This window comes from Eleginops maclovinus, chromosome 9, assembly GCF_036324505.1.
Source record: "Eleginops maclovinus isolate JMC-PN-2008 ecotype Puerto Natales chromosome 9, JC_Emac_rtc_rv5, whole genome shotgun sequence".
Classification (NCBI taxonomy): domain Eukaryota; kingdom Metazoa; phylum Chordata; class Actinopteri; order Perciformes; family Eleginopidae; genus Eleginops; species Eleginops maclovinus.
The window spans coordinates 27,477,832-27,493,944 of NC_086357.1; the positions used below are offsets into that span (position 1 = coordinate 27,477,832).

Consider the following 16,113-nt stretch of genomic DNA (forward strand, 5'->3'; position numbering starts at 1 on the left):
TTAAAAATAAAAGGTCATTTCCATCTTCAGTCCCTTTTATGAAACGCTGCATCTCCACCGTACGTATTGGCCAACAAAAGGGCGTCCTTTACAGATTGAGTAACTCCAGTTGAAGGTGAACACAGAGCACTTTATTGACACAGCAACAAATCTGTGCGGCCTCTCCTTCTACAAACATCCTCTGTGTATCCGAGTCACAGCAGAGTGACTGAGTGATGTGTGACAGCAATGCACTGAAGGAGGATTTCAAAGTGTATTCATCATTTATCTTTTACATTTGTAAATGTATTTAAGAATAATCTAATTTGTTTCAGATAAAGTTCTGTTTTCTTTCGTTTTAATTGACCACTTGAAAGCCAGATCAAATTTAATCTCAGAGCATATCCCAATGTTTCCCTTCAATTGAAAATCATTTGAAACATTTATTTAAAAAGATACACGAACAAAAGACCTCTTCCTCGTATGACTCAGCATGTATTCCAGTTTTTATCTCCTACATTTGTGAGTATTTTCTAGTGAATGACCTGTTTTAATCACCAAAACACTCTGTTTTCCTGTAAATATACGACTTAACTCTGTGAAATTGTCTCTGAATATTTGTCCTCTCGACGTGCCCTCTTATCGCTTGTTTCTCCCTTGCGATGTCTCTCTCATGGCATCAAAATGAACATGTGACTACCATAGACCGTAATTATAACTACATTACTCCATATCTCTGCTGCCACCCCCCCCCAATCCCCCCCTAACTCACCACACTCTTGATGACCTCATCTTTGCCGTCGTGTTTCTGCACTTTGAGCAGGTGGTAGCTGAAGTCCAGGATGTCGAAGCGCCGGTGCTGCCCGAGCAGAGAGATGATCATACAGCCGGCCCAGTGCAGCCCGTCGCCGAAGCACTGCCTGGGGAGCGCAGAGGTGGGGGCGCGGGGTTAATCACAGGTGGGGAGGAAGGGTCACTCTAAAAGTCTAGATTTTCCAAAAGGAATGTCATTAAAAGTCTCCAATAGGGCTGGTGTGTGTGTGTGTGTGTGTGTGTGTGTGTGTGTGTGTGTGTGTGTGTGTGTGTGTGTGTGTGTGTGTGTGTGTGTGTGTGTGTGTGTGTGTGTGTGTGTGTGTGTGTGTGTGTGTGTGTGTGCTGCACTCACTCCACTGTGAACTCGTGGGCCCCCACAGGGATGCAGTAGACAAACTGCATGGCGCTCCAGAGGCGGTGGAACTCCACGCACTCGTCCACGTGCATCACGCCGTTGCTGGGCAGCGGGCCGCGCCAGATGGGGTCGTCCAGGAAGCCGCGCACCCGGGTGAGGATGACCTCGAACATGGAGAGACCGCAGCAGAGGCGCTCTTTGGTCAGAAGGTCGCCCTCACGAGCGATGGCGATTTGCTGAAGGAGAAGCGAGGCGGGGGAAACGCGTCAGTCATTGTTTAAGTAAAGACAACAGAGAGCTGCAGGAATGAGTCCTAACACCCTGGAATGAGTCAGCATTTTAGCATTTCCTGTTCCCTGGTCTGGAAGTCAATGGTGTTCTGAATGGGTTTTTGGTTTAAATAAGGTCAGTGGTTAACACCGGCTGAGAGATCTTAACGTGTTGTACTACGACATAAATCACATGGAGAAATCCCATCGGACTAGGGAGATGCTGCCTTCAGGGTCAACCTCAAAATCCGTCATTCCTGCACCTCTCTATGATGGGTGTTTAGCCCGGTTGTACCTGGGGGGTCCCGAGGCGTTCGATCAGAGGGACGAGGTGCAGGGCGGTGTATTTCGCCTCCAGACGTTTCATCTTGGCGTCCAGACGTTCCCCTTCTGCACAGCGAGGAGAGGAGACGTGTTTTAGAGATTACTCTTCTCAGTAATTGGATTAATAGGAGTTTGTTTTCTCAGGGTTTCTGTGTTTTTACCTTTGACGTGGACCCGGGGCAGAATGTTCTGGAAAGGCGCCGCGTGCAGCAGATCACAAACCTCCTCCTGAGACTGGGAGACACAGGGAGTCAAAACACTGGGATTTAATTACTGATAATAGTATATCAAACTTAAAGGTTACCCGCTGTGTCACTGTTAAATTAAAGTTAACCTAATTACTTTATACTTGAGTCTTTATACTTTGATTTTTGTTTGCTTTAAAACTAAAATCCTGGCAATGAATGATACTCTTTTGTGAAGGACATCTTGGACTATATTCAGGAATAACATCTAGGAACTCTGTCCATTTTTAAGGAGATGTTTGTAGTATGACTTACAGATTTGCTGTGTCATTTTAAGTCAGACACGGAACGATGTTCAACTTTAACATTTCAGAGAATACTCAGGTTTTGTTTTCATCATTTTGTGAGTTTTTTCCTTGCAAATGGAATATTAAATATGTCAGCCCCCTCCTCTGATGACCTATGATGTAAACAGTGAAGAGCTCCTGAGCGTACCAGGCTCTGCTCGCTGAGCAGGCAGAACAGCATGGCGTTGCCGACCTCCCTCAGGTTCTGGAAACACACCGTCTTCAGCTCGGCGTACTCAACGATGTCCTTCAGCTGGTGGTGGAAGAACTCCAGGATCCCTGAGAGGAAGGAGGGGAGACACTGTCGGTTAGAGGACGCTCCAAAAGATGTCTCTCCTCTGGCCCGTGCTGCACCCTTACACCAGGCCTGTAGTTCTCCTGTAATCCTGCAGACAGAAGGACTAACGGAAACCATATTGGTCCTGGTTGTGATGGAAAAGTAAGACTTCATACCTGGGGAGCCGTACTCGTGGCGGGGGAGTCTGCAGATCTTGGGCATCACCTCCATCAGAGTCTTCACGTACTGCATGATGGTGCCCTGCAGCTGTGAGCGAGAAGGACAGCAGCAGCTCAGATCAGGGACAGGGGTGACAAAATAGAGCCTGGTGCCTCTCTCAGATTGAAACCCTTGCCTCCCACTCTTCCTCCCACACTCACCAGGCTCTTCACCACCTTCAGCAGCTCCTCCATCACCACGGCGATGCCCTGGTAGCCCAGCAGTCTGCACATCACCTTGATGTGGGGGGGGCCCACGAAGTTCCTGTAGGTGCTGAAGATGCTGCTGTACGCCAGATTCAAGGTCTGCACACAGAGGACACAAACACACAGTTTAAACCCCCATGATGCAACAGGGTCTGGTCTCCTCTCCTTTATCAACAGCTGTTTACTGACAGCCACAGTTTGCTCCTGCGGGCGAGTTAGTGTCCATAAAAGCGCAGAGTCACTGTGAACACTTCCAGGGACACAGGATTGAAAGTCTAAATACATTTGTTGTATTAAAAAGACGATACCAGATACATCGTTATGCACATTTTACTATTTAAAGGGGCCCTATTCTGCTCTCTGGGGGATTTCCCTCTCCTTAGTGCATGTAAATGGTCTGCAGAGGCTCAGATCCCTTTTCTCTCCCACACACTCTCCTTTGTTTACATCTGTAACATAATGACATAACTATGTAACACTCGTGCTCCTATTGGATAGTGCTCCAACACATTGTATGTTGTAGGCTAAGGGGCGGGACATCTGTAAGCGGTTGACCAATCACAACAGACAATCAGAGCAGACTGCGCTCTGGTTTCAGACAGAGGGTGAAAAGAGGTACTGCAGCACAGACAGGATGAGGGACATAAAGAGCTTTCTGAACACTAGAGCATGGAGACATGTCCCAGGAGAGACACTAAAGCATGGAGACATGTCCCAGTAGAGACACAGAGCATGGAGACATGTCCCAGGAGAGACGCTAAAGCATGGAGACATGTCCCAGGAGAGACGCTAAAGCATGGAGACATGTCCCAGGAGAGACACAGAGCATGGAGACATGTCCCAGGAGAGACACTAAAGCATGGAGACATGTCCCAGGAGAGACACTAAAGCATGGAGACATGTCCCAGGAGAGACACTAAAGCATGGAGACATGTCCCAGGAGAGACACTAAAGCATGGAGACATGTCCCAGGAGAGACACTAAAGCATGGAGACATGTCCCAGGAGAGACACTTAAGCATGGAGACATGTCCAGGGGGGGCATTAAAGCATGGAGACATGTCCCAGGAGAGACACTAAAGCATGGAGACATGTCCCAGGAGAGACACTAAAGCATGGAGACATGTCCCAGGAGAGACACTAAAGCATGGAGACATGTCCCAGTAGAGACACTAAAGCATGGAGACATGTCCCAGTAGAGACACTAAAGCATGGAGACATGTCCCAGGAGAGACACTAAAGCATGGAGACATGTCCCAGGAGAGACACAGAGCATGGAGACATGTCCCAGTAGAGACACTAAAGCATAGAGACATGTCCCAGGAGAGACACTAAAGCATGGAGACATGTCCCAGGAGAGACACTAAAGCATGGAGACATGTCCCAGGAGAGACACTAAAGCATGGAGACATGTCCCAGGAGAGACGCCAGAGCATGGAGACATGTCCCAGGAGAGACACTAAAGCATGGAGACATGTCCCAGGAGAGACACAGAGCATGGAGACATGTCCCAGGAGAGACACTAAAGCATGGAGACATGTCCCAGGAGAGACACCACATACTGACTCATCCTGAGGGTGGCAGTGCAGGAGAGCTCATGGTTCGGTTCATTTGCAAAAAGGATCATTTTCATCTCGATCTGCCGGGTGTGGAAGTGAAACTGCTCACTGAACACCAGAGCCGGGGGACCACTGAGATCCTCTGGGGAAGTTGATCCGTGAATATTTACAGAATTCACAATCTGTGCAGCATCACAGATTTACTGCCGGACAAATGCTCCGACAGATGGACCCTCAACTAAAGGACTTTTCATTTGAGCTGAGAATAAAGAAGGAGGTTTTAAATAAAGTATTTAAATGTTATTTTTTAGATCTGATAAAAGGGTGCAGATGCTGATGAAACAGGAGAGGTCAAGAAGTCCTTACACTAGGCCTCTCTTAAAGGAGAAATGTAAATAATACAAATCATTCTAAAATAAAAGACAATAAAGAAACTAAACTTGAATAGTTAAAGACATGCATCTTAAAAAGGACAGCGAGAAGCTCAAGAAAAGGGCAGAAAAACCTCGGATAAAAAAGATGATCAATACAAAAAAAGCTTTATGTAGATCGATGATCCGTATCAGTGCACAACAGCACCTCAAATGTGTGTACACGTACCTCCTGCAATCATGGAGGCTTTTGCAAATGAGCAGTTAGAGCACCATTTACCAAGTCTCCCATTTCCTCACTATTAATGGTAATCTCACTTTTACATTTGATCACCCACCACACAAGGTTTCAGCTCCCCCCTCTCTCTCTCTCCCTCTCTCTCTTTAATCCAGCCCCCCCCCCCCTCCTCATGAAGCAGCAGCAGCGTTTGAGACGAGGACAGCGATCTCTGCTCCGTCAGAGGATTAGACGATACAATGTCTGAATAACGGGAGCGTCTCTCTGACCGCGGCTCTGGTAAGTCTCTCAATATTCTCAACTCAAGAAAAAAGATAACCAACTATCGTTCGATCGTTAATTAGTCCTTAACGTCATTTTCCATTTCATAAATGCCAGGATTAGTGTCTCCAGCCTCTCAAATGTGCTGCTTCTCTCTGTTTTATATCATATTTAAGTTCATTTCTTTAGGTTTTGGACTGAAAACACAAGATATTTAAATAGGTTTTTATATTTTCTGACCATTTTTTTACCAAATACTTAAACTATGATGGAGAAAATATTCAGCAGATTAATAGAAGATTCAATTCATAGAAAAACAAGTGAAAGGAGTCGAAGTATTTGTATAAGAAAGGGCGCTATATGTCCGTATGATGCAGTGGATCTTAATTATTTAGAACTGTGTTTAAAAGACATGGATTTGACATGATCACTGAGAAAAGATGATGTTAATAAATGAATTAAAAAATAGATAATAATAATAAATACATAAACAATAAGGTCAGGTTAAAGGAATTTATCATAATTTAAATTGATTTTAAATTAAGTTTTGTGCAAAAACAACTTTAAGAAAATCTAATCTGGATTTTGGTCGCCTACATTTTTTTTATCGTCTCTAATTTACTTTTTTTCTTTAATTAAGATCATGCATCATAGCAGCAATTATTCAATCAAATACAAAATGATTTAGATTTTGTATTTTTTAAGAATCCGCTCACATATAAAGTGTTGATTCATCCTTAAAAAGTCTGAAATGTTGTTTTTGGAGCGCCACCTGTCAGGCGACTCCAGAGGGTCAGATCCAGACGAGCCTCCTCACAAATCATCCTGCATTATGTCATTTTCTGAACATCTGTGCACCCCCCCCCCCCCCCCTCCAGATAATCCTGCAGACAATGCTTATTATCCGCCGCTAATCTCCCTTTGCTTGTTTTGCTTTATTCGAGGGACGTGACATTATTTCCATTATAAGGCAATTCAGAGGGCTTTAAACACACACAGCACAGGAAGTACTGTAGGAATACTGTGTATTAACACTCCTTACAAAGGTTTGAGAGAGTAGGAACTTCAGCTTGGAAAAGCATCCATATATATTTAGATTTACCACCAATTCAAATTGTGTCCAATCCTTTATTTCTTTACCAAATTTACTAGAGAACATCTGTGAACCATGCACCAATAAGTTACGTTACTTTATTTTCAGTTATATCTCTTTATTATGAGCTTCTGGGGTTTCCCTTCCCTGTAGTGTGTTATATAGGTGCATGTAAATGGTCTTCAGAGGCTAAAATCCTAATATAGACGAATGCAACACTCAGGAGGCGGAGCTTATCTTTCTAACATGACACGGCTCAGTTGAATACTCGATTCTGATTGGTCAATTCAGAGGTCACTAATACTCGATAACACACTGTTGCTAAGGAGAATCAAGGGAGGGAAGGAGAGAGGTTAAAGACGGAGCGCTGGACCATGACTCGTCCCGTCAGCGTCTCTCTGTTTTCTCTCTCCTCTCCAGGTCTAACTGTGAGAACGCACACTCTGTACCACCTGAGGGAACACCACAGAGGCCGCCGTGCATTATGGGTGTCGTGGTCTTCAACATCTCGGCCACCTCGGCCCATGTGAGCTGGCCCGTGTCCCCCAGCTGCGTGGACACCTTCTACAGCGTCATGTACGACCCCAACTGGAACAGCCTGCTGATGGGCTACAAGCGCAAGAGCTTCCTGATCGAGGAGCGGATCCCCGTCAGCCAGACCACCACGCACCTGCACCACCTGATCCCGCAGACCGCCTACTTCCTGTGCGTCACCTGCCAGGCGGCCAACCCGGTGCAGGACCAGTGCCAGGTGTTCAGCACGCCCAGCGACAGCAGCGACTCCCACGACCGGGCCGGCTGGGAGCTGGCCATGGGGGTGTGGCTCACCTGCTGCGTGCTGCTGCTGGTGATCGCCGCCGTGCTGCTGTGGGGGTGCGTCCACACCATGTGCTGCGTGCCCCCCCAGGGGGGGACTACCACCACCATCACCAGCATCGCTAACCGGCAGGACATGAACCCGTCCTCGGGGATCTATGCCAACAGCAGCAGCGATGACAGCGGGAAGAACGGCGGCATGGTGCAGCAGCAGCCCCCGGCCCCCCTCCTGCTCTCTGCTAACGCCGCTAACCACGTAATTACCCAGGAGCACGAGCTGCGGACGCTGGCTAAGCTGTCTGGAGCCGAGCCAGTGTGAAGCCACTGGATTGAGGTCATGGCGGTATTGTTATCTCACATTTTATCCACGGGGAAACGATGCACAGCCCGGGGGGGTCGGCGGGGAATAAAGGAACTAAACGGTTGAATTAAAGTCCTTATTTTTGTTGAGGAAGAACAAGAATCAACGACATCGTGCTGCAAAGCTTTTCAATATTTCTGCAAACACGTGGAGCTTCTCTTCCTGTCCAGAGCAAAAGTTTTGATGCGATTTTTAATACGTTTGCACGTTGCCTCGTCTCCAACCTGCTCACACTAAGAGCTTGAAGCATGCCCCACCCTGACCCAGAAATGTGTTTAAAGAGGCTCTGTTCTGCTTCTCTGCAGTGTGTTCTATAGGTTTTAGTGCATGTAAACGGTCTGCAAAGGCTAAAATCCCTGTGTTCCCTCCAGAGGGAGTTTCTCTCCCACATGTTTTGATCTGACGGAATATTGTGATTTCCGGTAGCGGTACTTTCAAAACCAATTCAGATTTCCCTGTAATGAAACAGCTTTCAGCACAAAAAGGGTTCAATTTGTTCCAATGAATAAAGAAAGATTTAATTGAAATGTCATTGAATTGTTTTCTTTGAATAAATCTCATTCATTTAACAGGCTCCCGTGCGCTCACATGCTTTTGTTCTTCATGATTTGTCCCATTGAATATTTCTGTTGTAAATAAGCAGCTCATAACAGACATTTTGATCATATTTATTCCACTTTCCGTCCCGTTTACACACGTTTCCCTCAGTGATGCTTTCCTACTTCATCCATCTCCACATGTAATGACTCACACATGTGGACTCAATATTTAGACCAAATGCTTAAACTACGAATGGAGAAAGTATTCAGCAAGGCGATTGAACATTAAATTAATAGTGAAAATGAGAGGAAAGAGTTCATATTATCTGCACTGAAAACGGTCTGTATGATGCAGTGGGTTTGAATTATTTAAAATGACCTTTATTAGACATGGATTTGACATGTCACTGATTTGACATGTCACTGATTTGACATGTCACTGATTATAAATTAAGTTTTGTTTAAAAATAAATGAAATAGAAAATATCTGGATTTTGATTTATCGTCATTAATTGACTTTTTTTTTAAACGTTGCATCAAAGTAGCAATTATTCAATTAATAGAACAAATATTATATATATTTGACAGGAGAGGTGGAGGTCCGATGAAACACCCTCCCCTCACTTATGAAAGCCAGCAGAATGGAGCTCACTGACCTTTGAGCCGTACAGGTACTGAGGCTGGGCGTTGGGCGGCTTGTCCCTCTGGAACTCCTGGGAGAACGGCAGCACGGTGCGCACGAACCTGCAGAGAGACCGGGTCAACACACACATTCAACATGAGGAGGACGCAGTGCACACACACACACACACACACACACACACAGTCCTGTTGTAGACACCTGCAGGAGCATTGTGTGCAGAGACAGAATGTCACAGTGCTCATTTCCAGAATATGAAGGAGGCTGTTCAAGTTTATTTTACCCACATATCAGGAGGTTTAAACTGGTTAGGATGCTAAGAGTGCAAGGGATCCGCGGTGTGTTACGGCTAATGGAAAAAAACAGGGATAATCTCTGAGATTCCAAAAGTAAATTTGCAAGAAAGGACTCTCAGAATTCCTGGGAAAAAGTTTACCAGGAAAGAAATCAGAGACTAAAGTCAGAAATGTAAATCGATCTAAACTAATTATTTTAAATTGCAAATAAAAAAAGAGAAATAAATTAAATTCTATTTACTTTCTCCATATATTACAGCCTATGAGTAACTAATAATAACTAACTGATAGAAATGCTGAATAGTTGAATCCCTTTATGGATTTTTGTAAAGATCTGCAGGGATTCTGTTTTATCTCAGAGATCATCTAAATGATTTCCGTTAACTTCCACCTTAAATTTCCGAGTGTTTCCTCTGAATTTAACCCTTCTCCTCCATATTCATGTGAACCTACAGTGGCCGTAAAATGCTGCTTTAGATTCCAGATGTTGTCCTTTTGAATGTCAAAGATAAGATATACTTTAATTATCCCAAATTGGGAAATGTTTTCCTTCAGCAGCGTGTAAAACAAAGGATTACACAAACAGAGTAGAAAATAAATTAAATAGAGACCGTGAAGAGAAAAATATGTAAACTACCTGACAAATAAAACACTATAGGAGGGTTAAATGAAAGTTACACAACAATAAACGTGTTATTTACATTTATTGTGCAAGATGGCAATTAATCTAATGTAAAATGTACCGTGAAAAGTTATCGGTCGGCTATGGAGCAGTGAGTTCAGACCCTGATCAGTCACCTAAAGCCTGCATTATGTCATTATGATGTATCTAAAGGCACTTTATGATGGCAGCATACAGTGGTGTCTACCACATCTCCTACGAACAGATCTCAGAGTTTAGGAGAGAGAGGTTTTTGAGGGATTTTCCTCCGACAGCGCACCTGTTGGTGGAGCCGTTGTAGCAGTAGTTGGGCAGGAAGTCGTAGTTGAGCTCCCAGAAGACGTGCAGCGTGATGCGTCCGTACGGCGCCGACACGTTGTGGTTGGCCTCGCGGAACATGGCGTCCAGGCTGTCCAGCGTCAGGAACTTACTGAGCAGCTTGTGGGTCATGCGGTTGATGTCCAGCAGACCTTCCAGCTCCTGAGAGGCAGGGAATGCACGGGATTACAAACCCAGAATAATATACATACTCCTCTTGGATAATAACCCCCTACATGCAGCACATCGGTCCCACGTTATGGTAACCCTGACAGATAGTAAAGGAGAAGTGTGTACCATGATGGAGGTGAGGTCCTCGCTCTCGAAGCGGTTGATGGCGAGCTCCAGGGACTTGTAGAGAGCGGCGGAGATCCTCTGAGTGATCAGTCTGTTCAGGTCGATGGAGCGGCCGAGCAGCTACAAGACACAGAAGTGATAAAGTGAATCCATCCCCAAAACTAGAAGACATGTTCGGCTGTTTGTAAGAGAGTAAGAGCGACACTGACAAGGTCACATGACTGAAGTTAAAGGAATAACATCAACAACTAAAAATACTCCTTATTTGTGTTGAGAAAATGAGGGTTTCTTTAAGATTAAAGACAAACTAGAGGTTGGATTATTATGAACATTGGTAGAAGGGTTTCCCATGAGCAAAAGAAAGTCCCATTACATGTTGGAGTGGACCCCCCCACATCACACATTACTCTGTTATCTTTGTGAGATGGAGCCTTTGGCCCTGGGGTAGTGACCTTCCTAGGAGTAAGATTGACCAAAGGACAATCCAAATGCAAAAGTTAAATCATGCATTTATTGGATCTGAAACTAAAGCACATGCGAACTTTGGTTGAAATGTTCAAGAATCAGAATTTCGAAAACAGTTTCCGTTGACTTAAACTGAAAAGAAGTTTGTTGTTTTGGTCTAAATTAAGACGAGGACATTTCCCTCTAGACTGAGACTAAATCAAATCAATGAAAACCATTCAATCAAACGCTCTGAAGGTGTGTTACCTGGACGTGGCGTTGCTTCAGCAGCGTCTCGTAGCGGTTGGAGGCCGGCCACGGGATGTTAGCGCCCTGGTTCTTACAGTCGGACCGCAGACGTTTATCCAGCAGGAGGCTGGGGGGAGGAGGGGGGGTTTATCCTGTGCTTTACAACAATGACTCCCAACATAAACACTCCTCACTGGATAAACTAAAGCTAACGTGTTTCCTTTAACTGAAAGCTAAGAGAAAGTTGAACAAAAAGTGGAAAATGTTGCATCTTTGTATTTTTACTCGAACGGAGAAAGTAAAGCCTCATATTTCAAAGGGTAAGCCTTACTTTTAGCTTCAGATTTCCATAGTTTTTCACCACTTTTACCTTACAAAGTGAACCGTTAGTCATAACAAAGAGCTAATTAGCCTTTTTCAACTATTTACTTTCTGCTAAGGATTATAACTGTCACTCATTGCCGTTAGCTAACTAGGCTTACAGTTTATGCATCATTATTTGACTATGTATCAATTACATTTGGCCTATTATTTAAGCCGTTAATATTTCAGCCGTATTAATACATTTTTAAGCAGTTTTTTTATTGATTATTGAGAATTAACTGTGTGTTTGAATCAAGCTCATTTAGATGGGTGTATTTGATACTATACAACCATCCATCATCATGAACTCCACAATACCCCTGCATCACGGCATGGTGTGTTACATTGAAATATGTCCCCCTTACCTTCCTGCCAGGATCTTGTAGTACGCAAATATCTGATCCGCCAGTTTGTAGACGAACTGATCGAAGCACAGGTTCACCTGAAGTCACAGAAACAGGTTCAACAACAGGAGCGTTAGAAGAACAGCTCATTTATTAAACACGACATTTAGAAAAAACAAGTCTTTTTAACCGTAGTAAACATTTTCAACAACTTCATGTTCAACCCTCACCTGTGTGTGTGTGTGTGTGTGTGTGTGTGTGTGTGTGTGTGTGTGTGTGTGTGTGTGTGTGTGAGGCATGAACTGTAAACACACACTACAACTGGACCTGCACATGTGGCTGCAAACAGATGTGGAAAACGGAAGCGTAGACTTTGTTTGACAGCACATTTATAAAAATAAGCGGCATCCTGCTTTGCTGCGTCTCTATCAGACCTTATAAAATGATCGGTATACCTCGGCCTCTATCTCGTCGTACAGGAACTGCTTCTTGAATTTGGTCAGAGCGTAGTTGGCGCTGTCGTTGTACAGATCCAGAGGATAGAGGACGTACCTGGAAGAGAGTTCAATAAAACAGTCATTTCAACGTGTTGTACGCATTTCCATTTTATGCTACTCTGTACTTTTACTCCACTACAGTTATTTAATCCCTGTAGTTGCTAGGCAGATTAGGATTAATGATGGTAAATATAATCCCCCTTAAATCAGACTGTAGTTCACCTGCAGTAAATCCAGCAGCTACCCTGCAGTATACAAAGCCATTCAAACTAGCTGCACCTTTACCAGCTCTGAGAACACTTTAATGATCAATCATTATAAAACATATCAGAGATATTATTCTGAAATGGACCAATCAGACAATGACTACTTTCACTGTCGCTACTTTAAGTACATTTAGAGGAGAGTACTTTCTACTTTCACTGGAGGAACATTTAGAATACTTTTACTGTGACAGAGTATTCCTACACTCTGGTACTTCTACTTTACTCAAGTACAAGACCTGAGTACTTCTACTTTACTCAAGAACAAGATCTGAGTACTTCTACTTTACTCAAGAACAAGACCTGAGTACTTCTACTTTACTCAAGTACAAGACCTGAGTACTTCTACTTTACTCAAGTACAAGACCTGAGTACTTCTACTTTACTCAAGTACAAGATCTGAGTACTTCTACTTTACTCAAGTACAAGATCTGAGTACTTCTGCTTTACTCAAGTACAAGACCTGAGTACTTCTACTTTACTCAAGAACAAGATCTGAGTACTTCTACTTTACTCAAGAACAAGATCTGAGTACTTCTACTTTACTCAAGAACAAGATCTGAGTACTTCTACTTTACTCAAGAACAAGACCTGAGTACTTCTACTTTACTCAAGTACAAGACCTGAGTACTTCTACTTTACTCAAGTACAAGATCTGAGTACTTCTACTTTACTCAAGTACAAGACCTGAGTACTTCTACTTTACTCAAGTACAAGATCTGAGTACTTCTACTTTACTCAAGTACAAGATCTGAGTACTTCTGCTTTACTCAAGTACAAGACCTGAGTACTTCTACTTTACTCAAGTACAAGATCTGAGTACTTCTACTTTACTCAAGTACAGGACCTGAGTACTTCTACTTTACTCAAGTACAAGATCTGAGTACTTCTACTTTACTCAAGTACAGGACCTGAGTACTTCTACTTTACTCAAGTACAAGATCTGAGTACTTCTACTTTACTCAAGTACAAGATCTGAGTACTTCTGCTTTACTCAAGTACAAGACCTGAGTACTTCTACTTTACTCAAGTACAAGACCTGAGTACTTCTACTTTACTCAAGTACAAGATCTGAGTACTTCTACTTTACTCAAGTACAAGATCTGAGTACTTCTACTTTACTCAAGTACAAGATCTGAGTACTTCTACTTTACTCAAGTACAAGATCTGAGTACTTCTACTTTACTCAAGTACAAGATCTGAGTACTTCTACTTTACTCAAGTACAAGATCTTAGTACTTCTACTTTACTCAAGTACAAGACCTGAGTACTTCTACTTTACTCAAGTACAAGATCTGAGTACTTCTACTTTACTCAAGTACAAGACCTGAGTACTTCTACTTTACTCAAGTACAAGATCTGAGTACTTCTACTTTACTCAAGTACAAGATCTTAGTACTTCTACTTTACTCAAGTACAAGACCTGAGTACTTCTACTTTACTCAAGTACAAGACCTGAGTACTTCTACTTTACTCAAGTACAAGATCTGAGTACTTCTACTTTACTCAAGTACAAGACCTGAGTACTTCTACTTTACTCAAGTACAAGACCTGAGTACTTCTACTTTACTCAAGTACAAGACCTGAGTACTTCTACTTTACTCAAGTACAAGATCTGAGTACTTCTACTTTACTCAAGTACAAGATCTGAGTACTTCTACTTTACTCAAGTACAAGACCTGAGTACTTCTACTTTACTCAAGTACAAGATCTGAGTACTTCTACTTTACTCAAGTACAAGATCTGAGTACTTCTACTTTACTCAAGTACAAGATCTGAGTACTTCTACTTTACTCAAGTACAAGATCTGAGTACTTCTACTTTACTCAAGTACAAGATCTGAGTACTTCTACTTTACTCAAGTACAAGATCTGAGTACTTCTACTTTACTCGTCATTAAATGAACGTGAATGAAACAGTAAAACTTCATAAGTATTTGAACATCATCAGTAAACATCTGGGCTGCTAAATTACAATTTGAAGCGGTTTGGGAGAACAGAGGAATTACAGCACGCTGATTGATGCCAGTTGTTGTGCTTAAAGGATTATTATGAAACCTGCCTCCACATAATCCTGCCGTGAGATTTAAAACATCAAAACATTAACCCATTTTTAGGGCGGTTTGAACCAAGGTCTCTTTAAAAAAATGTAAAATAGGAAGAGAAACAAAAACAAGCAGGGAAGTTGCATCTGTCCAACACTTAGAATCTGTCCCGCCAAAATAAAAGCATTAAATATGTTGAGGAGAATGTGTTGTTCAATATAGGAAACAAAGCAGGTTTTAAAACCTTATTTGCATTCCCATTTGGAGCCAATCAACACATTTATTTGTGAACGAGCTTCGAGTTAGGCGTCAGGGCGTCTCCTCCTGACCCCAAACAGATCTTACTTAGATATAGAAATAATAATACCTCAAAGTATCTGATTATATTTTCCATCTGAGCTTCAACTGGCTTCTTATTCGGCAATAGTCTTATGGTTTTCCACCTTTGAACAAACTCCTTATTATCCTAGAACTGTAGTGGATGTAAAGAAGCACAACTTAGCTTTTTTTTGGGGCACATTTTCTTGAAATCTGGGTACAATTTGTGACAGATTTGGACGTCTGACGTGGCAAAAAGGCATGTTGGTGGGACAGCAGCTTCACCGCTAATATGCTAATAGGTTTGATCAAGATATGAATGCATTTCAGCTGTGTGGGACATAACACGTGTCTCAAACGTCTCCTGTGCAGACACGCAGAGTTCTTACTCCATCATGGACGCCTCCTTGGTCTCCAGGATGTGGTCGGTGAGGATCCAGGGCATGGACATCTCGATGGGGAACTGGATCCGGCGGCCCATGGTGAGCTCCAGGAAGAACTCCCTGAACCAGAGCTGGGAGAGATCGCAGCACATCTGCAGGGTCTCTGCAGGAGCACGCAAGACAACATACCATAATACATCGTGAGGCTGAAATGATTCATGCAATCACAGCAGCTCCCTTTGCATGATCAGAAAGGACAAGTCTGAGGGGAAGAGCATTGATTCATGACTAGAGTAAACAGTTTAATCCCCCATGATGCAACAGGGACAAAGTGTTCTGCTCCTCTCCTTTATTAACAGCTGTTAATGACAGCCACAGTTTGCTCCTGTGGGCGTATAAGTGTCCATCAAAGCGCTGAGTCACTGTGACACTTCAATTCAAAATCTGTTTCAAAGGTTCGGAGTCTAAATACAAAAACACTACGAGACAGGATGTTCTAAAAATGTTCAAAGAAGACACCAACTCCATTTTTCTGCTTATTTTCCTATTTAAAAGGGTCCCCTTTCTGCTTTGTGGGGTGTTCCCTGTCCTGTAGTGTGTTCTATAGGTTTTAGTGCATGTAAACGGTCTGCAAAGGCTCAAATCCCTGGGAGGAGTTTACCAGAAAAACAAGAGCTTTTTGAGTATTTGAGGAGACGTTTTGACCTTAAAAAAGTCCCCTACTAGATCTTCTTTCTCCACAATATATTCCAGGCCTCAGATATATCCAGAGCCTGTCTCTGATT

The 16,113-nt window shown here is 43.2% G+C and overlaps 2 protein-coding genes across 2 annotated transcripts in view; one reads left to right on the top strand and one right to left on the bottom strand.

Annotated features, from left to right (window-relative positions):
- The window catches only part of cyfip1 (cytoplasmic FMR1 interacting protein 1), a 41,220-nt gene that overhangs the window by 1,208 nt on the left and 23,899 nt on the right, over positions 1–16,113 (bottom strand). Inside the window, exons 17-30 of the mRNA XM_063891169.1 lie at positions 15,335–15,491; positions 12,279–12,375; positions 11,845–11,921; positions 11,135–11,243; positions 10,424–10,543; positions 10,089–10,288; positions 8,868–8,955; positions 2,930–3,073; positions 2,726–2,816; positions 2,421–2,551; positions 1,902–1,974; positions 1,712–1,806; positions 1,145–1,383; positions 752–899 (exon numbers count right to left, since the gene is read on the bottom strand). Of these exons, the coding sequence (XP_063747239.1) occupies positions 752–899; positions 1,145–1,383; positions 1,712–1,806; positions 1,902–1,974; positions 2,421–2,551; positions 2,726–2,816; positions 2,930–3,073; positions 8,868–8,955; positions 10,089–10,288; positions 10,424–10,543; positions 11,135–11,243; positions 11,845–11,921; positions 12,279–12,375; positions 15,335–15,491 (1,769 nt within the window). The remainder of the gene's footprint in view (positions 1–751; positions 900–1,144; positions 1,384–1,711; positions 1,807–1,901; positions 1,975–2,420; positions 2,552–2,725; positions 2,817–2,929; positions 3,074–8,867; positions 8,956–10,088; positions 10,289–10,423; positions 10,544–11,134; positions 11,244–11,844; positions 11,922–12,278; positions 12,376–15,334; positions 15,492–16,113) is intronic.
- LOC134870067 (fibronectin type III domain-containing protein 9) lies at positions 5,305–8,479 on the top strand. The gene is made up of 2 exons (XM_063892079.1): positions 5,305–5,420; positions 6,916–8,479. The coding sequence occupies exon 2, from the start codon at positions 6,980–6,982 to the stop codon at positions 7,628–7,630; it is 651 nt and encodes a 216-aa protein (XP_063748149.1). The 5' UTR covers positions 5,305–5,420; positions 6,916–6,979; the 3' UTR covers positions 7,631–8,479.